Here is a 27,001-nt window from a genome sequence, read left to right as displayed (position 1 = left end):
GAGCTGTGATCCTTTCACTCTTGGAGGGCTAGCTCCTGCACGAGGACCCACAATAACAGAAGCAGAAGGAGAACAATTTAACTCAATGAAACCAGATACCTTTGGTTCCAGACTTCTCCACACAGCATTGGTGTGCCATTAGGCAGTGGCTGTGAGAGAATCTGACACCCTGTTCACTCGCACTGAACCCAATATACTGAGTTATAGTGTGGGTGAACAGCTTTACAAAGAGGGATCACTTACTTAAAGGGTAGCTCCCACCATCCTCTTTTTTTTTTTTCTGTCCCTGCCTATTGCCCATCTATCCCTAACCCCCTCCCTGCCTTTATTTTTTTTTTTATTATCTTAAAAATGGCATTTTGTCTGCCTGGTAGTGTGCTCACTACCAGGCAGACTTCCCCAGCAGGCACCACGTCACTGATGCCTGCTGGGGGCCGAGTTCCGCCCATAGTTCTCAGGACAGGGTGCCTCCAGCTGTTTTACCACCACAACTCCCAGCATGCCCTGACATCTATTTGCTGTCAGGGCATGCTGGGAGTTGTAGTGGGGAAACAACTGGAGGCACCCTGTGTTGGAAGACACCCAGCCCCCGACCAATATCGCATCCCCCCCCTCCCCCCTCCCCCTCACCTGTGCCGGACCATGAGCGGGGGTCCGTAGCAAGCAACAAGTGTATGCCCGGCTTCCTGTCATGCCCGTACACTCTGGAAACTGTCTCTATGTTTCTGGAGGATTGAAAGTCCTCCAGCACCATAGAGAGAGTTACCAGAGTGTAGGAGCATGACAGGAAGCCGGGCATACACTTGTTGCTCCATATAACGTGCTCCCCCCGGCAATGACAGTACACAGCTGCAAGGAGCAGTGAGGAGGCGGCGTATCCCCACTGGAGCCAGGGCTGTAAGCAGAGGTAAGAGCCATGTGCCTCCCTGCTGCAGGGAGAATATGCAGCAGGGAGGCGGCCAGTGTGTGAGTCCAGGGAGCCAATGCGCAGCCCTGGATTTCACTGTGCTCGCTCTCGCCTGTTTGATTGACAGGCGGGAGCGAGCACCGCAGTGACTGGAATTTCGACTCATTTGCCAGGCTCAAATGAGACGAAATTCTGTAGTGACGTCACTGCCGAATGCATTCGGCCACTAGGAGGGCGACCCCTAGTGGCCGAATTTAAAAGTGATTTTAAACTGGTTTAAAATCACTTTTTTTAATTAAACTATATTAGAGATATGTTGTAGTACTTAAGTACTACAACATATCAATTTTTTTATTTCATGACAGTGCCCATTTAAATCCATTCAGTATATGCAGAGTTCTTGCATTCCAGCACGCAATGGAGGCAGGGAACCGGCTCACCCACCTCCTCTGCCCCTTCAATATTTTTCATCAGCCCTGACCCCTTCATTAATATATTAATGAATGCCGTGGGTGAGCGCTCTGCTTTCTGTGCACTCACCCATTGCCTTCAGTAGGATAACAATGGTGGGGCCGGAGCAAGTGGAGAACATGGAAGTGGCAGGGGAGCTTAGTGAGGCTCCCTCCATTGCATGCTATAACGAAATGCAGCTGAAGATTACAGTGCCAGAACTCTCCATATACTGAATGGATTGAAGTAAGTAACTCCTCTTTGTAAAGCTGTGCACCCACACTATAATCCAGGGTTTAGTGCAGGTAAACAGGGTGTGCGATTTTCTTTAACTTCTGCTGCAAGTAATCTTCTTCTACCACCCTCAGCTCACACACTTGGAGGACCTGCCAGCGGCAGCAGCCACGAGTGTTGCTGGAGCTGAGTATCATACTGACCACCAGGTATCGGTCATCGTGCCCAATGGAGGAGTAAGCAATGCTAAAAGTACCTACTCTTTTTACCAACAGGAATGCAATTTACTCTAATAAGAGACTGTTAACTATTGCTGCATATTGAATATTACTAGAGATGAGCGAACTTTTCAAAAATTTGATTTGTCCGATTCGCCAAATTTTCCAGAAAAGTTTGTTTCGATCCGAATTTGTTCGCGGCGAATCGATATTAAAAAAGGCTATTTCTAGCCTACATACAGCCTCTATAGGGGTATAGAACACTTTGCTGTGTCCTAAAACGCATATGGAGTGTGCTGGGGTAGTGAAATAATACTGTTATTCAGAATAGCATGCAGATTACCGGCATTGCTCTTAGAATCACTGCTGCACAGCAGCACAATGACAGAGCCTGGTGGTGGCATCAGTGTCAGGAGACCATATTGTGACTGAATGACACAGCGTGGAGGTGTTGGCAGCATGAGAACACCATATAGTGGCTGAATGGCACAGCGTGGAGGTGTTGGCAGCATGAGGACACAATATAGTGGCTGAATGGCACAGCGTGGAGGTGTTGACAGCATGAGGACACCATATAGTGGCTGAATGGCACAGCGTGGAGGTGTTGGCAGCATGATGACACCATATAGTGGCTGAATGACACAGCATGGACATGTTTGCAGCAAGAGGAGACCATTTAGTGGCTGAATGGCACAGCGTGGAGTTGGCTGATGCACTAGTACACTACACACCAGGCTTCACAATCCCCCCCAAAAAAACAACACAATATATGAAATTTTTGACAAAGATTTCTCATAGGTAGCACCCGCTATCCAAAAATGAGAAATTTCCAGACCCAAGCCCCACCTCTGCGGCATCAGGAACCCATATATTGCCTGAAGGACACAGCCTGGAGTTGGCTGATGCACCAGAACACACCCGGGCTTCACAATCCCCTCCAAAAAACAACAACATTTTAGAAATTTTTTAAAGAAATACCTTTGTGTAAGAACAAGCGCATATCCAACAGTTCACAAGACATTATAATGCAGGACGGTGGACCACCCAAAGACATTCTTCTCAAAAATAATAAACCACACAATGTTTGAATTTTTTTTACAAAAACTAAATGTGTGTAAACAATATGTGTGTAAGCGCATCTGTCTCCAAAAGATCAGATCACCAAAGGACTTTTTTCGCTCAAAATGATGAAGCAGAGTTAATCCCTGTCCGTATTTTTTTTTTAATTTTCATAAAAAAATCACACGCAACAAGAGTTCCGTTGTGTAAGGATTAGCATTCTTGAAAATTCTATTTTATTACCGATAAAATTATCAGTAAATTAAAAAAAAAAAACACTACCCAAGAGTGTTTAATTACCCCATACATTACACCAGGAGCAGTCAGGAGTAGGCCTCAGCAGTACCTAAGAGGCTTTATTAACCCCCTACCTTTGCACGATCAATTGCGAGATCGAGCAATACCAGGTGTGTTATGCCCTCAGATTTCCGGGGCCGCAGCCGCGCTCCACTGAATGGATTAGCGTGTCTCTATCTTTCAAGGACAGGTGCGTGTTGCACGCTGAAACCAGTTTGTGATAGGGATCTGGGATTGCAATTATTTAACCTTAAAACGAGGAATTACCAGTAAGTGAGGGTCATAAGCTGGCGTTGATTAAGTCCCTACCCTTTGTACACACCGCCCGTCGCTATAAGCGATTGGATTAGTTAGTGAGTTGGTTAGTGAGGTCCTCGGATCGGCCCAGGCGGGGTAGGAGAAGGCCCTGGCAGAGCGCCGAGAATTTAACGATCATTGTTGAAATTTGCATTAAACATGTATTTAGCTGCTGCTAAACATCCAAAAATTTAAGGCCCAAGGCCAGAGGCACCAGGGAGGCAAGTAGTTCCTGAAAGACACAGAATGAGTCTGGATCATGCATTTGCAGTACCCAAGAGGTTTTCATAACCCCTTACATTTATAGATCAATGTTGACATTTGCATTAAGCATATATTTAGATACTGCTAAACTTCAAAAAATTATAGGCCCAAGGCCTGAGGCACCAGGGAGGCAAGTAGTTTGTGAAAGACACAGAATGAGTCTGGAGCAGTCATTCGCAGTACCCAAGAGGGTTTCATAACCCCTTACATTTAAAGATCAATGTTGACATTTTCATTAAGCATGTATTTAGCTACTGCTAAACTTCAAAAAATTATAGGCCCAAGGGCAGAAGCAACAGATTTCCCCATATTAGGAGCATAGTTGTCCCCCAGATTAGGCAGCATAGATGTCACCCAGATTAGGCAGCATACATGTCCCCCAGATTAGGAGCATAGTTGTCCCCCAGATAAGGAGCATAGTTGTCCCCCAGATTAGGCAGCATAGATGTCCCCCAGATTAGGAGCATACTTGTCCCCCAGAGTAGGCAGCATAGATGTCCCCCAGATTAGGAGCATACTTGTCCCCCAGATTAGGCAGCATAGATGTCCACCAGATTAGGAGCTTAGTTGTCCCCCAGATGGCATATTGTAACTTTTAGGTTAGGAGCTTCCACTTCTACCCAGTGCACTTTTCAGTAAAAATGACACATTCTATGTATACTGTAGGTCTATAGTTGAAACAATATCAAACTTAGGCTTCTTTCACACTGTCGTTGTTACACAACAGTGTGACTACGTGTGGGAACCCGGGAGAGTAGCAGGTGGAACAATACATGATGCGATGTTTTTTCTTCCCGTTACTCAAGTCAAAAAACAACAACACCCTACAGACTCCATAATAGTGAATGGCGTCTGTCGAGACCAGTTGTTTCCCATTGTGCCCTATCAAAAATAATGTGAGTTAAGGCACAAAACAAAAAGTGGGACGTTTGCGGCAGTGTGATAGGGGCCTTATATAGGTTTGATATTGTTTTACTTTAACCTCTTCAGGGCACACAGGTTCGCCTGTAGGAATTTCGGTCTGGGACTGGGATGCCTGCTGAAATCATTCAGCAAGCATCCCGGCACATCGTCACAGGGGGTCCTGAGTCAATCCCCCCCCCCCATGTAGGCGATCGCCGGAAATCACCGGTCAATTCAGACCAGTGATCTGTGGCGATTCTGGGTCATAAGGGTCTCTGGTGACTCGGTAAATAGGGGGAATCGGTGTCCAAGACACCCCCGATCCCCCTGAAGGTATAGGAGTGAGGTGGCATGGGTGCCACCCCTCCTATCCTTGCTATTGGTTGGTCAGAAGCGACCGAGCAATGGCAGATCGGGAGCGGGGGGGGGATTAATGTTTGGTTTCCCCGCTCTGCCCACCCATGGTAATCAGGGCAGAGTGGGAGAACCGTGATGTGAGCGGCGGTGGAGGTCCCTTACCGGGCAGTGATCAGCAGTGGCAATTCTACAGCTTGCATGGCATACGGTAATCCTGCTGCAGGAAGTGAATAGTTGCCTAGCAACATCTGCAGTGGTCTCTAAACTGTAGCCCTTTAAGGTGTTGCAAAACTAAAACTCCCTGTTTATATCAAGGAAACAGTTTAGGGCCACATGGGGTATTTCCGAGGTCTATACCAGCATGTTAGTGTAAAAAAATAAAAATGTTTACACTAACATGCTGGTGTTGCTTCATACTTTTCATTTTCACTAAAGAAAAAAAGACCCCCAAAACTTGTAACGCAACTTCTCCTGAGTACGGAAATAGCCCATATGTCGCCTTAAAATGCTTTGTGTTCATACAACAAGGCTCAGGAGTGAGAGCGCACCATGTACATTTGAGGCCTAAATTGGTGATTTGCACAGGGGGTGGCTGATATTAAAGCGGTTCTGACATTAACGCAAAAAAATAAATACCCTTTTACCCCCTTTAAAATTTAAAAAAAAATTGCTCTCCAAGAACAAAATGAAGATTTAGAATTTTTCCTTAACTTTGCTGCTATTCCTGTGAAGGAACTTTCTGAATGTCCTTTTGAATACCTTGAGGGGTGCAGTTTTTATAATGGGCAATTTATGGTGTATTTCTAACATGAAAGCCCGTCAAATCCACTTCAAACTGAACTGGTCCCTGAAAAATTCCAATTTTGAAATTTTCGTGAACATTTTTTTAATTGCTGCTGAACTTTGAAGCCCTCTAATGTTTTCAAAAAGTAAAAACATGTCAACTTTATGATGCAAACATAAAGTAGACATATTGTATTTGTGAATCAATATATAATTTATTTGGAATGTCCATTCTCCTTACAAGCAGAGAGTTTCAAAGTTAGAATAATTGATTTTTCACCAAGAAAGGATGTAAGTAACGACAAAAATGTACCACTATGTTAAAGTATAATACATCACGAAAAAAACTGTCTTGGAATCAGAATGAAAGGTAAAAGCATCCCAGAGTTATAAATAAATAAAGTCACAGTGGTCAGTCTGGAAATGATGGGGGTTGTACTATAGCAACAGCTGGATGCTCCATGTTTGGAAACGCTGGTTTATGGGCATTTTCCCTAAGGGATGGCACCATAAATGTACTAAGCAATTTTCTGTGGTTTTTTTTCTTATAATTTTAGATCCGTGTATGCAGAAGACTTGTTCGGATTCGATAGACTATGTCGATGAACAGCGTTTTTTTTATTTTTTTTATATTAATAAAATGGTTAACGAGGGCTTGTGGAGGAGTGTTTTTTGGAATAAAAGTTTTGAAAAAGTGTTGTGTTTTTTTATTTAATTTACTTTACAGGCTTAGTATTGGAAGCTATAGACAGAGTCCATTACTAAGCCGGAGCTTAGCTTTAGCCCCAAGACCAGCTGGCACTAACCCCCAATTACTACCCCAGTACCCACCGCCACAGGGATGCCAGGAAGAGCCGGTACCGACAGGCCCAAAGCAGTAAAAATGGTGCTCCTGGGCCTAGGCGGTAATAGACTGGTGTTATTTAGGCTGGGGAGGGCCAGTAACAAGGGTGGTCCTCACGCACCATGGTAACGTTAGGCTGTTGCTGCTTGGTTGGTATCTGGCTGAATGAAAATATGGGGAACCCCCACACATATTTTGCACAAATAAAATGCATATGGTTCCCCCTATTTTTATTTTCAGCCGAATACCAAGCAAGCAGCAACAGCCTGACGTTACCAGGGTGGGCGAGGACCATTGATACTGGCCCTCTTCAGCCTTAATAACGCCAGCCTGTTATGGCCTAGGCCCAGGAGTGCCATTTTTTATGCTCCCGGCCTGTTAGCACCAGCTCTTCCCTGTACCCCTGTGGTGGTGGGTACTGGGGTAATAATTGGTGGTTTGCGCTTGCTGTTTTTGTGGCTAATGCTAAACCATGGACTTAGTAAAGGACTGTCTATCACAAAGCTTCCACTACTAAGCCTTCTAAAGTAAATTAAAAAAACACTTTTTTAAAAACTTTTATTCCAAAAAAACATTCCCCCACTAGCCCTTGTTAACCATTTTAATAATATAAAAAAAAAGACTGGTCATTGATGCAGTCCACCCATTCTGAAGAAGTCCTCTGCATATAAGGATCTGAAATGAGAGGAAAGAAACATGGAAAAGTGGTTAGTACATTTATGGTGCTCTCCCTTAGGGAAAACACCCATAAAGCAGCGTTTCCAAACAGGGAGCCTCCTGCGGTTGTTAAACCACAACTCCCATAATTTCCAGACAGCCTTTGGCTGTCTGGGAAAGATATAAGTTGTAATTTAGCAACAGCTGGAGTCTCGCTGTTTCTAAACTACAACTCCTGTCATGGGAGTTGTAGTTTAGAAACAGCTGGAGGCACCAGCTTCTTACCAGCCACCCACCAGCAACTACAACCCGTCCACTAGCTGTTGCAAGACTACATCTCCCAGCATGCCCTAACAGTGAGGACATGCTGTGAATTAAAGTCGCAATGGCTAGCGGGCCAGTGGTATTTGCGGGTGGGGGGCCAGGTTGCGGAGCAGGCCGGCTCCCAGGAATATGAAGTTACACTGTAATTTCATATTTCCCGGTTGGTCTCGGCCAATCACGGCACCGCCAGGGAAATATAAAATTTGTGTAGTTTAGTATTTCTGGGAGCTGGCCGGTTCCGCTGCCACGACCCCTCATCTCCCCCCCTCCGCTCATGTCCCCTGCCGCTCTCCCCACTCCGTTCGTGTCCCCCTCCGCTCTCCCCCCTCCCCCTCTGCTCATGTCCCCCTCTGCTCATGTCCCCCTCCCCTCATGTCCCCCTCCACTCATGTCCCCTCCCCCTTCGCTCATGTCCCCCTCCGCTCATGTCCCCCTCCACTCTCCCCCCTCTGCTCATGTCCCCCTTCGCTCTCCCCCTCCGCTCATGTCATCCTCCGCTCTCCCACCTCCGCTCTCCCCCTGCTGACCCCCCTCACCATGTCCCCATCGCTCTCTCCCCCTCCGCTCATGTCCCTCGCCGCTCTCCCCCCTCCCCCTCTGCTCATGTCCCCTGCCGCTCTCCCCCTTCCGCTCATGTCCCCCGCTGCTCTCTCCCCCCTCCACTCATGTCCCCCACTGCTCTCCCCCCTCCGACATGTCCCCGCTGCTCTCCCCCCTCTGCTCACGTCACCCACCATCCTCCCCCCTCCACCTCAGCTCATGTCCCCCGCCGCTCTCTCCCCTCCGCTCAAGTTCCCTGCTGCTCTCTCCCCCTCCCGCTCATGTCCCCCTCCACTCTCCCCTCTTCTTCCCCTGCTCATGTCCCCCCGCTAACCTCCGCTCCCCCCTCATGTCCCCCTCCACTCCCCCCTTCGCTCATGTTGCCCGCCGCTCTCCCCCCTCCGCTCATGTCCCCGCTGCTCTCCCCCTCCTCTCCTTCCCCTGCTCATGTCCCTGCCACCCTCCACTCCCCCCTCATGTCCCCCTCCCCTCCCCCCTCATGTCCCCCTCCATTCCCCCCATATCCCCCTCCGCTCTCCCCCATGTCCGTCTCCGCTCTCCCCATGTCCCTCTCCGCCATGTCCCCCTCCGCTCTTCCCCATGTCCCCCTCCGCTCATCCCCCCCATATGTCCCCCTCCGCCCATCCCCCCATATGTCCCCCTCCGCTCATCCTCCCCAATGTCCCCCTTCGCTCATCCCCCCATTATGTCACCCTGCGCTCATCCCCCCCATATGTCCCCCTCTGCTCTCCACCCCCCTCCCCCTCAACTCTCCACATTTCCCACCCGCCGGCTACCTGAGCTGTTCAGGGCTACACCCAGCATGCCCTTTCAGTGAGGACATGCTGGGAGTTGTAGTTGCAGTGGCTGGTAGTTGCGGGCGGGCGGCTGAGGAGCGGAGCCGGATGGCTCCCAGGGACGGATATGAGACCAACCAGTCAATCACAGCCCAGGCCAGGAAATATGAAATTACAATGTAGTTTCATATTTCTGGGAGCCTGGCGGCTCCGCTGCCCCCAGCAGCTCATCTGTCCCCCGCCGCTCTCCAGAGTGGCAGTAGCAGAGGAGAGTTGAGCGGCAGCGACTTTTTACATTTGCTCAGGTACAGGAGTTTTGTACTTCAGGTCTGGAGCAGACTTGCGACTTTTTGAAAGGGGTTTGCGACCTTTTTTTGCCTACGTGCAAATTTCACACATCATAAATACCTGACCACTGCAAAGTGAAAACTGAAATTTGCTTAGGTAAGGCTGTTTGTAACTTTTTTCTTACCCAGAAAAGTCACACTAAAAAGTGCTTTGATGCATGTGTGACTTTTTGTGCTACTTTGATAAATGTCCCCCAATATGTTTTGCAATTGCTTTCATCAGAAAATTGGAGGTATTTCATACTGAAAAAGCCAGTCAAAAAACTGGCCACTAGGGACACATACCAGTCCTGCAGTGTCCAGTGGTCATCGACATGTCATGGACACCATGAGTGATTGACAATGCTGCAGACAGGTCTAGGGCCCTCTGTGAGTAAGAGCAGAGTGAAGGAGGAGGGGGAAGTGTCATCACAGTGAGAAAAGAGGGAAATGCCCCATACCTCTGCATGGACAGGAACCTTACTAAGCAATGATGGCAAGTAAATAAAGGTAATTCTGAGAGAAATATAGGTTGTAGACAAATAAAAATTGGATGTACATGATCAGGATGAGGTACAGTTTTTTTTTGTTTTTGCTTTTTTTTTGGTGGGGAGGGGGGATATGACAGGTATGCCTTAAGGGGTAAATCACACTGTTTAATTAAAAAAATATTGTTATTCCTCTAGGGATTACAGCAATGCTATTGTACTGCATTGAGCAGTTAAATCAGTGCTCTGTTAGTACAGTCTTCATGAGGCAGACTGTATTAGTTGAGTCTACATGACAGCCATAGAGGCCATCATTAGACCTATGGCTGCCATTGTTACCCATCAACACCCCACAATCGCAGGGGTGCCGATCTTGACCCTGACAGGTGAGGCATCTGTCAGTTCACAATCTGCATGAAAAAATGAAAACATTGTGCTAAAAACTAAGTAAGGAAAAAAATTGTAAGTCTGGACCAGTGTATCGCGCAGCAAAATTTTTTATATTGTACTTAATTAATAATACATTTATACAAGCCTCTCCGGAATACATACCTAACTTTATAACGATCACATTTGGATATTTTGCTGCAAGATCATTCAGTTTCTGTGAAAATAAAGATATCTGGTTATTACTGAATACAAATACTAATATCAATGGTGTCAAAGAGAATCTATTATTATCTTACTCTAGATTTTTTAGAGACTATAGCAAGCTAATATATTACAGAAGTTGTTATGGAGTTTCTGAATGTAATCTTTAAAAAAAAAAAAAAAAACAATCGCCAATCGAAACTACTGAACAAAAGGAAATTATAAGGGTGCGTTCCCACAGGGCGTATATGCAGCATATTTGACGCTGCGCAAATTTTACGGCAGCAGCGGGAAATACGCTGCATATCCCTTGCTCACTATACACACAGGGCTTTCCGGCGGCATCTCTATGTGTGCAGGGAGTTTTGGAGGCGGGGCCGCGCGTCACAGACACGCCGGCACACTGCTCTGCCTCCAAAGCTCACTACACACATAGAGCTGCCGCCGGAAAGCCCTGTGTGTATAGTGAGCAAGGGATACGCAGCGTATTTCCCGCTGCTGCCATAAATTTTGCGCAGCGTCAAATACGCTGCGTATACGCCCTGTGGGAACGCACCCTAAAAGAAAGTCCAACATTGTTTCCCCATGACTATCATTACTTGCCCATCTATGACATTACTCATAAATTCTTGACAGTACCTCATGTTCCTCAGGCCACGTGCTCACAACAAAACATCTAATTTATTTGTGAATGTATGCATTGCATATTTAGGGTACACACTGACAAATATGTGCGAGGAATTTGCACTGAACAAATCCGCTCAGAAATTACAGTTTTTTTCCGCGCAGAATCTGTGCGGGAATCTGTGCAGAAATCAGTGCGGAATTCAGCGCGGCATAGGAGACATTGTAAAAAAAAATTTGGGCAGGAATTCCGCGCAATTTCCACACAAATTCCGCGCAGAAGTGTGGCGGCCTGAAATTTTTTTTTTACATTGACTTCTATGGGGTTAGGACACGAATTCCGCCAGAAGAAAGAACATGTTCATTCTTCATGCGGAACGGAATTCAGTGACAGAATTCTGCTAGTGGAAATTCCTTAGTGTGAACTGAGGAGCAGAAATTTCATTACATACTATGGGGTTTTTCACTGCTGAATGATTTGGAGAGGAATAAGCGAGCAGAATTACTCGAGGAAATTCCTCTCCAAACCTTCAGTGTGACCATACCCTACGTGTTTGAGCTACTTTGTTACTTTCTAATTTTGGGGGTCCTAACTGTAAAATATTTTTCAGGCTGTTGGTCCAAATTATCAAGACCAGAGATGAGCGAACTTACAGTAAATTTGATTCGTCACAAACTTCTCGGCTCGGTAGTTGTTGACTTATCCTGCATGAATTAGTTCAGCTTTCAGGTGCTCCCGTGGGCTGGAAAAGGTGGATACAGTCCTAGGAGACTCTTTCCTAGGAATGTATCCACCTTTTCTAGCCCACCGGAGCACCTGAAAGCTGAACTAATTTATGCAGGATAAGTCATCAACTGCCGAGCCGAGAAGTTTGTGACGAATCGAATTTACTGTAAGTTCGCTCATGTCTAATCAAGTCCCCAGTACCTATTGCATTCACCCTTAGCCACTTTTAGGCTATGTTCAGACCTCGGAATATCCGCTCGGAAAATCTCTGTGTAGACATTTCAGAGACTGTGGGCGCCTGCATAATATGGAACGCTAAGACCGTACAGGAATATGCCATCTTATAGACAGCTATGGATTCCTTGTCGAGTCCGCAAAATAATTCTTTCTGCTGACATGGAAATCGGAATTTCCATACCAGAAACATGCCTGGCACGGAAATTATGTCGTGTGCACAGCGCACCAGAATCCTGTGGAATTCAACGGGACTCTGCTGCAGCGGAATCTTCGTGCAGAATTCCAAGCGGAAATCTGAACATAAATTCTGACACGTGAGCATGGCCCTAGTCTCCAACAGTGGCGTCCCTAGGGGGGGGCCAGAGGGGGCCATGGCCTCCCCTAGATCAGGCCGTGCCCCCCCTTGTGCCCCCCCAATTTAAAATAAATAGGGCTGTCCCGATACTAGTATCGGGGCCAGGGGTGGACTGACCAGCTGGGTAAAGAGCTGCAGCTATGAAGGTACCTGATGATGGCTCCGCCCTCAGCACTGGAGAGGACAGGGGCCGAGAGCTGACAGGCCTCCAGAACACAGAGCAGCTTCATGTGAGGTGAGTGATGTCCCGTGTCCTCCCTCTCTCCCCCCTGATCAGCAGTATATCCTGGGGCTGGGTCATGTGTATAGTAGCAGTCCAGTGGGGTCACTTTCCTTCCTTCATTGTCCACAGGTCACATTATCAGAACAATTTTTGGGAAAAATTGCAGCAAAATTGCGCATTTTTACCGCGAGCTTTCGTAAATCGCGGTAAAGCCGCGCAATTTTTCCATAAATTTTTCTGGTAATGTGACCTGTTGGAGACCTGTGGACACTGGAGGAGGGAAAGTGACCCCTCTGGAAGGACAACATGTGAACACACTGCTAGTTTATCATTAACCCCTTAAGGGTACATATTTTTGCTGCATATTTTGCGCAGCTGATTTTGCAACCTAAAAATCCATATGATGACTTATTTTTTGCGCCACCAATTCTACTTTCTAGTGACATCAGTCATTTTACCCAAAAATCTATGGCAAAAACGGAAAAAAAAAATCATTGTCCGACAAGAATGTATGTGTCACGATTCGGCTGGCAGGAGGTGGATCCTCCGTGCCAGAGAGGGATTGGCGTGGACCGTGCTAGTGGACCGGTTCTAAGCTGCTACTGGTTTTCACCAGAGCCCGCCGCAAAGCGGGATGGTCTTGCAGCGGCGGTAGCAACCAGGTCGTATCCACTAGCAACGGCTCAACCTCTCTGACTGCTGAAGATAGGCGCGGTACAAGGGAGTAGACAAGAGCAAGGTCGGACATAGCAGAAGGTCGGGGCAGGCAGCAAGGATCGTAGTCAGGGGCAACGGCAGGAGGTCTGGAACACAGGCTAGGAACACACTGGGAAACGCTTTCACTGGCACGATGGCAACAAGATCCGGCAAGGAAGGGAAGGGGAAGTGAGGTTATAAAGGGAAGTGCACAGGTGAATAAACTAATTAAGCCAACTGCGCCAATCAGCGGCGCAGTGGCCCTTTAAATCGTAGAGACCCGGTGCGCGCGCGCCCTAAGGAGCGGGGCCGCGTGCGCCGGGACAGGACCGACGGAGAGCGAGTCAGGTACGGGAGCCGGGGTGCGCATCGCGAGCGGGCGCCACCCGCATCGCGAATCGCATCCCGGCTGGGAGAGGTATCGCAGCGCACCCGGTCAGCAGGTCTGACCGGGGCGCTGCGATTGCGAGGATGTTGCGAGCGCTCCGGGGAGGAGCGGGGACCCGGAGCGCTCGGCGTAACAGTACCCCCCCCCCCCCTTGGGTCTCCCCCTCTTCTTAGAGCCTGAGAACCTGAGGACCAGACTTTTGTCTAGGATGTTGTCCTCAGGTTCCCAGGATCTCTCTTCAGGACCACAGCCCTCCCAATCTACCAAAAAAAATCTTTTTCCTCTGACCGTCTTGGAGGCCAGTATCTCCTTTACGGAGAAGATGTCAGAAGAACCGGAAACAGGAGTGGGAGAAACAAGTTTGGGAGAGAAACGGTTGATGATGAGTGGTTTAAGGAGAGAGACATGGAAGGCATTGGGAATACGAAGAGAAGGAGGAAGAAGGAGTTTGTAAGAGACAGGATTAATCTGGCACAAGACTTTGAAAGGACCAAGATAGCGTGGTCCCAGTTTGTAACTGGGGACACGAAAGCGGACATATTTAGCGGAGAGCCATACCTTGTCTCCGGGAGCAAAAATGAGGGGGGTTCTTCTTTTCTTATCGGCAAACCTTTTCATGCGGGATGAAGCCTGTAAAAGAGAATTTTGGGTCTCTTTCCATATGGTGGAAAGATCACGAGTTACTTCATCCACAGCGGGCAAACCAGAGGGCAAGGGAGTAGGGAGGGGGGGAAGAGGGTGACGGCCGTACACCACGAAAAATGGGGACTTAGCAGAAGATTCAGAGACTCTGAAGTTGTATGAGAATTCGGCCCATGGTAGAAGATCTGCCCAGTCATCCTGGCGGGAGGAAACAAAATGCCGTAAATAGTCACCCAGGACCTGGTTAATTCTTTCTACTTGCCCATTGGATTGGGGATGATAAGAAGAAGAGAAGTTTAATTTAATCTTGAGCTGTTTACAGAGGGCCCTCCAGAATTTAGACACGAATTGGACGCCTCTATCCGAGACGATCTGCGTGGGCAAACCGTGAAGACGAAAAATGTGTACAAAAAATTGTTTTGCCAACTGAGGCGCTGAAGGAAGACCAGGAAGAGGAATAAAATGTGCCATCTTGGAAAATCGATCAACGACCACCCAAACAACAGTGTTGCCACGGGATGGGGGTAGGTCAGTAATAAAGTCCATACCAATCAATGACCAAGGCTGTTCGGGAACAGGCAGAGGATGAAGGAGACCAGCAGGCTTCTGGCGAGGAGTCTTATCCCGGGCACAGAAAGTAAAGGCCCGCACAAAATCAACAACATCCGTCTCCAGAGTCGGCCACCAATAGAAACGAGAGATGAGTTGCAGGGACTTTTTGATGCCCCCATGGCCTGCGAGGTGGGAGGAGTGACCCCATCTGAGAATCCCGAGACGTTGGCGTGGAGAAACGAAGGTCTTCCCTGGAGGAGTTTGCCTGATGGAGGCTGGAGAAGTGGAGATCAGACAGTCAGGAGGAATGATGTGTTGCGGAGAGACCTCTGCTTCCGAGGCATCCGAGGAACGAGAGAGGGCATCGGCCCTAATGTTCTTGTCGGCAGGGCGAAAATGAATTTCAAAGTTAAAACGGGCAAAGAACAACGACCACCTGGCCTGGCGAGGGTTCAGCCGTTGGGCAGACTGGAGATAGGAGAGATTCTTGTGATCGGTGTAAATGATAACTGGAAATTTTGATCCCTCCAGCAGATGTCTCCATTCCTCAAGTGCCAATTTAATGGCCAATAGTTCTCGATCCCCGATGGAGTAGTTTCTCCCACTGAGGAGGCATCTACCTCCAATAGAAAGGGTTTAGATGGGTCAGGTCTGGAGAGCACGGGAGCAGAAGAAAAGGCAGACTTGAGCTGTTTAAATGCGTCTTCCGCTTGGGGAGACCAGGACTTGGGATTGGCATTTTTCTTGGTTAAAGCCACGATAGGAGCTACAATGGTGGAAAAGTGTGGAATAAATTGTTTGTAATAATTGGCGAACCCCAAAAAACGTTGGATAGCACGGAGTCCGGAGGGGCGTGGCCAATCCAAGACGGCAGAGAGTTTATCCGGGTCCATTTGTAATCCCTGGCCAGAGACCAAGTATCCTAGGAAAGGAAGAGATTGACATTCAAACAGACATTTCTCCATTTTGGTATAAAGTTGATTGTCTCGAAGTCTCTGAAGAACCATGCGGACATGCTGGCGGTGTTCTTCTAAGTTGGCAGAAAAAATCAGAATATCGTCCAGATACACAACAACACAGGAATATAAGAGATCACGAAAAATTTCATTAACAAAGTCTTGGAAGACGGCAGGGGCGTTGCACAGGCCAAAGGGCATGACCAGATACTCAAAGTGTCCATCTCTGGTGTTAAATGCAGTCTTCCATTCGTCCCCCTCCCTGATGCGGATGAGATTATAAGCACCTCTTAAGTCCAGTTTGGTAAAGATGTGGGCACCTTGAAGGCGATCAAAGAGTTCTGAGATAAGAGGTAGAGGGTAGCGGTTCTTTACCGTGATTTTATTAAGTCCGCGGTAATCAATGCAAGGACGTAGGGAGCCATCTTTTTTGGAGACAAAAAAAAATCCAGCTCCGGCAGGAGAGGAGGATTTGCGGATAAACCCCTTTTTTAAATTCTCCTGGATGTATTCAGACATAGCAAGAGTCTCTGGAGCGGACAGAGGATAAATTCTGCCCCGGGGTGGAGTAGTGCCCGGGAGGAGGTCAATAGGACAGTCATAAGGCCTGTGAGGAGGTAAAGTCTCAGCTTGCTTTTTGCAAAATACGTCAGCATAGTCCATATAAGCCTTAGGGAGACCGGTTACAGGGGGAACCACAGGGACACGGCAGGGAGTACTGGGAACCGGTTTAAGACAGTCCTTGAAACAAGAAGTACCCCAGCTCTTGATTTCTCCTGTGGACCAATCAAGGGTTGGGGAATGGCGTTGAAGCCACGGTAATCCAAGGAGAATTTCGGAAGTGCAATTGGAGAGGACCAAAAACTCAATTTTTTCGTGATGAGGTCCGATGCACATTAGGAGGGGTTCCGTGCGGTAACGCACGGTACAGTCCAATCTTTGATTGTTAACACAATTGATGTAGAGGGGTCTGGCGAGACTGGTCACCGGGATGTTGAACCTGTTGATGAGGGAGGCCAAAATAAAATTTCCTGCAGATCCGGAGTCCAAGAAGGCCATAGTAGAGAAGGAGAAGATGGAGGAAGATATCCGCACAGGCACAGTAAGGCGTGGAGAAGCAGAGTAGACATCAAGAACTGTCTCACCTTTGTGCGGAGTCAGCGTACGTCTTTCCAGGCGGGGAGGACGGATAGGACAATCCTTCAGGAAGTGTTCGGTACCGGCACAGTACAGGCACAGATTCTCCATGCGGTGTTGTGTCCTCTCTTGAGGTGTCAAGCGAGACCGGTCAACTTGCATAGCCTCCAGGGCGGGAGGCACGGGATCGGATTGCAGAGGACCAGAGGAGAGAGGAGCCGGGGAGAAAAAACGCCTCGTGCGAACAAAGTCCATATCCTGGCGGAGCTCCTGACGCCTTTCGGAAAAACGCATGTCAATGCGAGTGGCTAGATGAATAAGTTCATGCAGGTTAGCAGGAATTTCTCGTGCGGCCAGAACATCTTTAATGTTGCTGGATAGGCCTTTTTTAAAGGTCGCGCAGAGGGCCTCATTATTCCAAGATAATTCGGAAGCAAGAGTACGGAATTGGATGGCGTACTCGCCAACGGAAGAATTACCCTGGACCAGGTTCAGCAGGGCAGTCTCAGCAGAAGAGGCTCGGGCAGGTTCCTCAAAGACACTTCGAATCTCCGTGAAGAAGGAGTGTACAGAGGCAGTGATGGGGTCATTGCGGTCCCAGAGCGGTGTGGCCCATGACAGAGCTTTCCCAGACAGAAGGCTGACTACGAAAGCCACCTTAGACCTTTCAGTAGGAAACTGGTCCGACATCATCTCCAAGTGCAGGAAACATTGTGAAAGAAAGCCACGGCAAAACTTAGAGTCCCCATCAAATTTATCCGGCAAGGATAGTCGTAGGCCGGAAGCGGCCACTCGCTGCGGAGGAGGTGCAGGAGCTGGCGGAGGAGATGATTGCTGGAGCTGAGGTAGTAGCTGCTGTAGCATCACGGTCAGTTGAGACAGCTGGTGGCCTTGTTGCGCTATCTGTTGCGACTGCTGGGCGACCACCGTGGTGAGGTCGGCGACAACTGGCAGTGGAACTTCAGCGGGATCCATGGCCGGATCTACTGTCACGATTCGGCTGGCAGGAGGTGGATCCTCCGTGCCAGAGAGGGATTGGCGTGGACCGTGCTAGTGGACCGGTTCTAAGCTGCTACTGGTTTTCACCAGAGCCCGCCGCAAAGCGGGATGGTCTTGCAGCGGCGGTAGCAACCAGGTCGTATCCACTAGCAACGGCTCAACCTCTCTGACTGCTGAAGATAGGCGCGGTACAAGGGAGTAGACAAGAGCAAGGTCGGACGTAGCAGAAGGTCGGGGCAGGCAGCAAGGATCGTAGTCAGGGGCAACGGCAGGAGGTCTGGAACACAGGCTAGGAACACACTGGGAAACGCTTTCACTGGCACGATGGCAACAAGATCCGGCAAGGAAGGGAAGGGGAAGTGAGGTTATAAAGGGAAGTGCACAGGTGAATAAACTAATTAAGCCAACTGCGCCAATCAGCGGCGCAGTGGCCCTTTAAATCGTAGAGACCCGGCGCGCGCGCGCCCTAAGGAGCGGGGCCGCGCGCGCCGGGACAGGACCGACGGAGAGCGAGTCAGGTACGGGAGCCGGGGTGCGCATCGCGAGCGGGCGCCACCCGCATCGCGAATCGCATCCCGGCTGGGAGAGGTATCGCAGCGCACCCGGTCAGCAGGTCTGACCGGGGCGCTGCGATTGCGAGGATGTTGCGAGCGCTCCGGGGAGGAGCGGGGACCCGGAGCGCTCGGCGTAACAGTATGAAGATTTTAAATTACATTTTTTTACATTTTTTTTTAATTAAACATGTTCTGCACAGTGTGTGTGTGTATTTATTTATGATATATAAATATAAAATATACGTACACATTTTAAAATTGCCCCCCCCACTTTTGTCACTGGCCCCCCATGTGCCCCCCCTAAATATGAATGCTGGAGACACCACTGGTCTCCAACAGCATGATATATCTTAATGAGCCACAGGTGATTCTTGTTTTCTCTTGTGCCAGCAGGTGAGTGTATTTATATGTGACTCCAATTATAGACCAAACCAACCAACCAGATTGCTATGGGCACTGCTCACCATCATAAACCACCCAAAGTCACCTTATTCCATGGTACAGCACAGAAGTCGCTCCATCACTTCACCCAGCCCTCTGCTCTCCCTCTTCTTTCTTCTGCTTTTAGCTGCTGGGGACAGTGCTCCTAACCCTGGCCCACCTTTCACTAATATTTGCTCTACATTACCTGCCTCTTGCGGAACCACTACAAACTTTAACTGCGCTCTTCTAAACTCTCGATCTGTGTGCAATAAGCTCACCCAGATTCATGACTTATTTCTCACTAATTCTCTTAATCTGCTGGCTCTCACAGAAACATGGATACAAACTTCTGACACTGCTTTTCACATACCCCTAGATCTGACACCAGGCATGGTGGAGGAGTTGGGGTGCTTCTAGCCCCACAATGCACTTTTCAAGTCATCCCCCATTACCCTCACTCACATTTCCCTCTTTTGAGGTCCACACCCTCAGGCTCTTCCGCCCATTGTCTTTCAGAGTGGCGGTCATCTATCGTCCTCCTGGTCCTCCCGAAATGTTCCTGGATCATTTTGCAACCTGGCTCCCTCACTTTCTTTCCTCAGAAACACCTACACTCATCATGGATGAGTTTAATATCCCCATTGATACCCCAATCTCCTCTTCTGCCTCTCGGCTTCTGTCTCTAACCTCCTCCTTTGCCCTTTCACAGCTTACTGACTCTCCCACACACAAGGATGGGAATACACTGGACTTGATCTTCTCTAGACTTTGCTCTGTCTCTAAATTCACTAATTCTCCTTTTGAGCTCTCTGACCAAAACCTTCTCTCTTTCTCTATCAGTAACTCCTATCCTCTTCCAGACACTCCAACCTTGTACACTTACAGAAACCTGCGTGCCATAAACACTAGTCAATTTATAGACATTCTACAATCTTCACTATCACCAATCTCTTCTCTCTCCTGCCCTAATCTAGCAGCCAAACATTACCATGACACCCTCAAGTCTACCCTGGATCAAATGGCACCCTCTAAAACACGAACCTCCCGACACAGACGGCAGCAACCCTGGCACACGCTAACAACCCGCTTTCTCAGGCGATGCTCTAGGTGTGCTGAACATCTGTGGAGGAAAACTAAGACTTCTTCAGAATATCTGCACTATAAATTCATGCTTAAATCCTATTACTCCGCTCTTCATCTCGCCAAACAAACATATTTTACCTCCCTCATCTCCTCTCTGTCTTACAACCCAAAACTCCTTTTTGACACGTTCAACTCTCTCCTTCGGCCTAAAGTACAGACCCCAATCACTGATCTCTGTGCTGAAGACCTGGCCAAATACTTCAAAACTAAAATCGATGACATTCGTGATGAAATCCTCTCCCAGTCCCCTAAAAAGTTCTGACACAATTCCCAGCCACGTCTCCTCTTCATCACTCTCAGTTTTTGAGCCCGTAACGGAGGATGAGGTTTCCAGGCTCCTCTCCTCCGCCCGCCCCACTACTTGCTCTAGTGACCCCATGACTTCACACGTCATCCAGTCTCTCTGTCCTGCTATCAGCTGTAACCTAACTAAAATCTTTAACCTCTCCCTCTCTTCTGGGGTCTTTCCCTACTCCTTCAAACACTCTATCATAACCCCACTATTGAAAAAACCATCTCTGGACCCGTCCTGTGCAGCTAACTATCGACCCGTCTCAAACTCCCCTTTATCTCCAAACTCCTGGAACGCTTGGTCTACTCCCTCATTATCCGCTATCTCTCCGAGAACTCTCTCCTTGACCCCTTAGAGTCTGGTTTCCGCTCCCTTCACTTCACAGAAACGGCCCTAACCAAAGTCACTAACGATCTTCTGACAGCCAAATCAAATGGCAATTTCTCTTTACTTATTCTCTTGGACCTGTCTGCGGCTTTTGACACTGTGGATCACCAACTCCTCCTCAGTAATCTCCGCTCGATCGGTCTCAAGGACTCTGCTCTCGCCTGGTTTTCCTCCTATCTCTCTCGCCGCTCCTTTAGCGTCTTGTTTTCTGGCTCTACTTCTTCTCCTCTTCCCCTTGCTGTTGGGGTTCCCCAGGGATCGGTCCTGGGTCCTCTACTCTTTTCACTCTACACATCCCCCATTGGAAAAACAATCAGTAGATTTGGTTTCCAGTACCACCTCTATGCTGATGACACCCAACTCTATACCTCTTCCTCCAACATCACCCCTGCACTCCTACAGAATACCAGTGACTGTCTCTCTGCTGTCTCAGACATTATGTCCTCTTTATATCTGAAACTAAATCTTTCTAAAACAGAACTTCTTGTTTTTTCTCCATCAACTGATACTGTACCTAACCCTGACATTTCCATCTCGGTATGTGGTACTACCATAACTCCCGGGCAGCAGGCTCGCTGTCTTGGAGTTATACTTGACTCTGATCTGTCTTTCACTCCCCATATTCAGTCTCTTTCACATTCTTGTCACCTGCATCTCAAAAACATTTCCAGAATCCGCCCATTTCTCACTATTGAAACTGCTAAAACTCTCATTATTGCTTTGATTCACTCCCGCCTCGACTACTGTAACTCTTTACTAATAGGCCTTCCTTTCTCCAAACTCTCTCCTCTCCAGTCCATCCTTAATGCCGCAGCCAGACTCATCTTCCTCTCCAGCCACTACACTGACGCCTCCTCCCTGTGCCAGTCACTACACTGGTTACCAATTCAGTCCAGAATACAGTACAAAATCCTCAGTCTCACACACAAAGCTCTCCACAATGCTGCATCTCCCTACATCTCCTCTCTCATCTCTGTCTACCATCCTACACGTTCTCTCCGATCTGCTAATGATCTCACACTAACATCTTCTATAATCCGAACTTCTCACTCCCGTCTCCAAGACTTCACTCGTGCTGCACCGGTTCTCTGGAATGCTATCCCTCAATCCCTCAGACTCAACAACAACATCCATAGTTTCAAGCGTGGCCTAAAAACACATCTCTTCAGACAGGCCTATAACATTCTCTAATTGGCCTCAACATATCCTCAACATATCCCCACACCTCTTGTTTGAATAGTTAATGTGTAATATTATGTCTGATACTTGTCTTTGTTTGTACCCCATAATTGTAAGCGCTGCAGAATCTGTAGGCGCTATATAAATAAATAAATAAATAAAATAGATTGCTTCTTTCATTCTTAACAAGGCCTGTGAAAAATGAAAGAAGCAATCTGATTGGTTGCTGTGGGCAACTGGGCCTCTCCACAGGTTTTGATAAATCTCCCCCCAAAAATTCTGTGAAAGGTCACATAGCTGTTGGGCACTAGTGGTTAGAAGACATGTCTCAGGATGTGACACCATATTTATCAGCATGAGCCACTGTGATAAACTGGGCTCATCTTTAGTAGAGGGGATTGAACCAAACACATAGAATTCAACTTCTGGCAGTTCAATAGAACCTGCTAAAATAACATACATCACATGACAGAAAGGATCACAAGACCTCAATGAATGCCAATGCACATTAATAGTTCATCTTGTTGCGTGCTCATTTTCAGTCAGATTGTCTCTATTAGTATGACTACAAAATTATTGTACTGTACTGTCTGAACACGAACGTATTATCTAGGCTGTCTGTGCTTTTTAATGGGATTGTGCCGGGATGGAACAGGACGGACACAAACGTGTGGGATGACATCAGTTCCTTTTCCAATAAATAGGATTTTTTTACCAGTGGATCATTTGTATGACTAAGGCTGGACCAACTAGCCGAAACGCGTCACTTCTTACCTGAGACCTGTGTCCCATGTGATTTTATAATAAAGGAACTTCATTCATTTGAGACGTTATGCTGGGCATAGCATTTTTTGTTGTGGGTTTTTAATTATTTATTTATTAATTTTTTTGTTTTTGTTTTTTAGGCTGGTAGCCTGGGCAGGATTTTATGGGGGGAAAAAAGTTTAAGACTTCTGCAAGTGTAGAATCGTGTAGTTATCCTTTTAAAAAAATGCTCAACAAAAATAATACCCATTTACTCTAATAACAAAAATAAGTAAAGTTGTTTTTAAAATTGAAACTTTACTTTTAAAATGAAAATGTGTTTACCTTATTCTGAGGAGAGCTGGGATCACGACAAGTTGCAAAGATTTGTTTAGGCGGACATTGTTGTTCTATCAGCTGCCGGACCATTTCATAGCCAATCCCTCTGTTGCATCCAGTGATGAGGATTCTCTCAGGGGCCATGTTACCTTCTTCTTCTGTGGTAGAAGATGAAATGATTGTGGTTTAGCCGTTTTAAAGTAGGTATAAAGTTGCATAGGTGATACGTCACAGTGAGTAAGCATAATTATATAAGCAGATATAAAACCAGATTCATATTGAACACAGGCCAAGTTAAATATGTAACCTCCTCTAGTATTAAAAGGCGTGTTACAGTTTCATAACCTGATGTGACTTCCAGCTACAATCTGTTTGGCTCTGGCTAAATGCAAGGCAAAGTCCATGAGTAAATGCCAAAAAAGAGAAAACACAGCTGCCGCTACTAGAAATGCTGCCTGAATAATAAAGTGACATTATACTACACAGTCTCATAGGTATAGAGCTCCATGTAGAAGTCCAATGGTGACGGGCAAAAGTAAAGAGTAAAGAGTCCCAAAAGTATATAATTTGAGGAGATATAGAAACAACGTTTTACAGCGGCTTCTTCCGGAAGAAGAAGCTGTGAAACGTTGCTCTTATTACTGGAACTTACCTGTGATGTCTTTCCCTATGTCTCCGTGAATAAAGGTATTTGGATCGTGGACTGAGTCCTGCTCATCTATATCTCCTCAACTGACAAAGTCTAAGGGTGCATTCACATCATGTTTTGTGCCTCTGAGGCACTGATACAATTTCTGAAGCTACAATCAGCTGCTGAAGTATCCGCACTGTGAGAAGTGTCAGGGATTGCCCTTTTGCTGAGGGAAAGGGACACATGTTTGTCTTTATCCAAATCAGGCAAACAGAACCAAGTTCATGCAATCTGACTCTTCAGATTATTAGAAAGGTTGCAAGCCAAATAAAAATAACAATACAGGAACAAAAGAAAAACCTTGCCTGTCCGGCACTAACTATTCAAGTGATGACCCTCACTACCAACTGGAGAGCTTCTCTCTGCCAGCTAAAAAATACATTCAGCAACCTTTACTCACATGAGTCTCTCCACAGACAGGCATTCTGTGTCCTCAGCCAGAGAGAGAGATCTGACCTCCTGGATTCTCTTTTACATCCACCCTCTCATTCACCTTAACCCCTTAAGGACTCAGCCCATTTTGGCCTTAATAACTCAGACAATTTAATTTTTACGTTTTCATTTTTTCCTCCTCGCCTTCTAAAAATCATAACTCTTTTATATTTTCATCCACCGACTAGTATGAGGGCTTGTTTTTTGCGCGACCAGTTGTCCTTTGTAATGACATCACTCATTATATCATAAAATGTATGGCGCAACCAAAAAACACTATTTTTGTGGGGAAATTAAAACGAAAAACGCAATTTTGCTAATTTTGGAAGGTTTTGTTTTCACGCCGTACAATTTCTGGTAAAAATGACATGTGTTCTTTATTCTGAGGGTTAATACGATTAAAATGATACCCATATTATATACTTTTATATTATTGTTGCGCTTAAAAAAAATCACAAACTTTTTAACCAAATTAGTACGTTTATAATCCCTTTATTTTGATGACCTATAACTTTTTTATTTTTCCGTATAAGCGGTGGTATGGGGGCTCATTTTTTGCGCCATGATCTGTACTTTTTTTTGATACCACATTTGCATATAAAAAACTTTTAATACATTTTTTATAATTTTTTTTTTAATAAAATGTATTAAAAAAGTAGGAATTTTGGACTTTTTTAATTTTTTTTCGTTCACGCCGTTCACCGTACGGGATCATTAACATTTTATTTTAATAGTTCGGACATTTACGCACGCGGCGATACCAAATATGTCTATAAAAAATGTTTTTTACGCTTTTTGGGGGTAAAATAGGAAAAAACGGACGTTTTACTTTTTTATTGGGGGAGGGGATTTTTCACTTTTTTTTTACTTTTACTTTTACATTTTTTTACATTTTTTTTTACACTTGAATAGTCCCCATAGGGGACTATTCATAGCAATACCATGATTGCTAATACTGATCTGTTCTATGTATAGGACATAGAACAGATCAGTATTATCGGTCATCTCCTGCTCTGGTCTGCTCGATCACAGACCAGAGCAGGAGACGCCGGGAGCCGGACGGAGGAAGGAGAGGGGACCTCCGTGCGGCGTTATGAATGATCGGATCCCCGCAGCAGCGCTGCGGGCGATCCGATCGTTCATTTTAATCGCGAACTGCCGCAGATGCCGGGATCTGTATTGATCCCGGCACCTGAGGGGTTAATGGCGGACGCCCGCGAGATCGCGGGCGTCGGCCATTGCCGGCGGGTCCCTGGCTGTGATCAGCAGCCGGGATCAGCCGCGCATGACACGGGCATCGCTCCGATGCCCGCGGTTATGCTCAGGACGTAAATGTACGTCCTGGTGCGTTAAGTACCACCTCACCAGGACGTACATTTACGTCCTGCGTCCTTAAGGGGTTAAAGGGGTTTTCCAGGGAAAAAAAACTTTTTTTATATATCAACTGGCTCCAGAAAGTTAAACAGATTTGTAGATTACTTCTATTAAAAAATCTTAATCCTTCCAATAATTGTCAGCTGCTGAAGTTGAGTTGTTTTTTCTGTCTGGCAACAGTGCTCTCTGCTGACATCTCTGCTTGTCTCGGGAACTGCACAGAGTAGAAGAGGTTTGCTATGGGGATTTGCTTCTACTCTGGACAGTTCCCGAGACACGTGTCATCAGAGAGCACTTAGCCAGAAAAGAACAACTCAACTTCAGCAGCTCATAAGTACTGAAAGGATTAAGATTTTTAATAGAATTCATTTACAAACCTGTTTAACTTTCTGGAGCCAGTTGATATATAAAAAAAAAAAGTATTTTTTCCTGGATAACCCCTTTAATTAATCACCTGGCAGGTGAGAGGCTCTGGAGTTAACGCACATAGGAAAGGAACTTGGGAGAAATATACTGTACCTGCCTTCCACCACCAAACCTGCATGATTGTCACAGCACTCAGATGGGCATGGACCCCGCTTAATCTTATGACCATTTTCCAACCATATCCATCTTTTGGCTCAGACTGTAAAACCTGGTCTGCCTCAGTCTTCAGTTCGAGCCAAAAGTCATAAAATGACCCAAACACGGAGACACTATATGATTCTGTCCGGTCATAGAATTGAATGAAATCTGTGTCAATCCAAGAATGGAGACGGCAGCATTCTATTTAAGCTTCAGAAATTGAATCCGTGCCTTGGCACAAAATGTGATGTGAATGCACCCTGAGAGATCCCCTGGTTTTAACCCTGATCCTCACTCATGGGCATAGCTACAGAGATGCCCCCAGAATAGTCCATGATTGGTAGTAGCTGTTGCAGTGATAGCATAGTCAGAAACATTAGTCACAGGTTATCACCAGAAGATTAGTCAGAAAGTGACAAGCCAGAGGCTAAGGAAAAAGTTTAGTCAATGTAATTAGCATAGCTATGGGTCAGAACCAGGAGAACAAGTCTAGACAACCAAAAAACAGGACAAGCATAAGGTCAAGAAAAAAGCCTCAAGATCAAGGTCAAACAGTAGTTGTACACCCAGATAATGAAGCTGCAGAAGAGGATGGAAGCAGAAGTAGAAGCTTCAACTTACCTAGACACTGGACATGGCTGTCATCTGGATCTGAAACCACTCAAGAGCTGGCTGTGAAGACAGGCAAGAAGATTAAGGCCGGGTTCACACTTCGAAATTTCCCGTTGGACAAAATCCAGCCGGAGACTCAGAGTCCAAGTTCAATGTTCTGGTGGAATTTTTCGAAGGGATTTTCTGGGCTGAAAGTTTGCCTCAAAAACTCTGCAGTGTGCACTGTGCAGCGGAATCCCATTGCCAGTTGGAAATGTAATTCCTTGATGAGAAGCAGAACCATGGGGAGAATTTATCAAAGGATTTATCAAAGGATAAAAAAAGAAACATTTGCAACTTGTTAGTGTTTTGTTACTTACTATTCTAGTTGAACACTCTTGAAGGGGTTTTCCAGT

At 46.7% G+C, this 27,001-nt stretch overlaps 1 protein-coding gene across 4 annotated transcripts in view; it reads right to left on the bottom strand.

Moving 5' to 3' along the window:
• LOC130277092 (C-factor-like) overlaps positions 1-26,764 on the bottom strand; it is a 43,037-nt gene extending 16,273 nt beyond the window's left edge. Inside the window, exons 1-3 of one of the 4 annotated variants that reach the window (XM_056527399.1) lie at positions 26,616-26,764; positions 22,940-23,091; positions 10,298-10,349 (exon numbers count right to left, since the gene is read on the bottom strand). In XM_056527399.1, the coding sequence (XP_056383374.1) occupies positions 10,298-10,349; positions 22,940-23,077 (190 nt within the window). In that variant the 5' untranslated portion in view covers positions 23,078-23,091; positions 26,616-26,764. Of the gene's footprint in view, positions 1-10,297; positions 10,350-22,939; positions 23,092-23,278; positions 23,289-23,585; positions 23,604-24,024; positions 24,046-26,615 lie in introns of those variants that run through there. The other 3 variants (XM_056527400.1, XM_056527401.1, XM_056527402.1) reach the window with 3 other exon arrangements.
• Between the last annotated feature and the right edge of the window lie 237 nt (positions 26,765-27,001).

This window comes from Hyla sarda, chromosome 6 (genome assembly GCF_029499605.1).
Source record: "Hyla sarda isolate aHylSar1 chromosome 6, aHylSar1.hap1, whole genome shotgun sequence".
Taxonomy (NCBI): Eukaryota; Metazoa; Chordata; class Amphibia; order Anura; family Hylidae; genus Hyla; species Hyla sarda.
The sequence above is the reverse complement of the archived record's forward strand: the minus strand, read 5'-3'. Positions and strand labels throughout refer to the sequence as shown.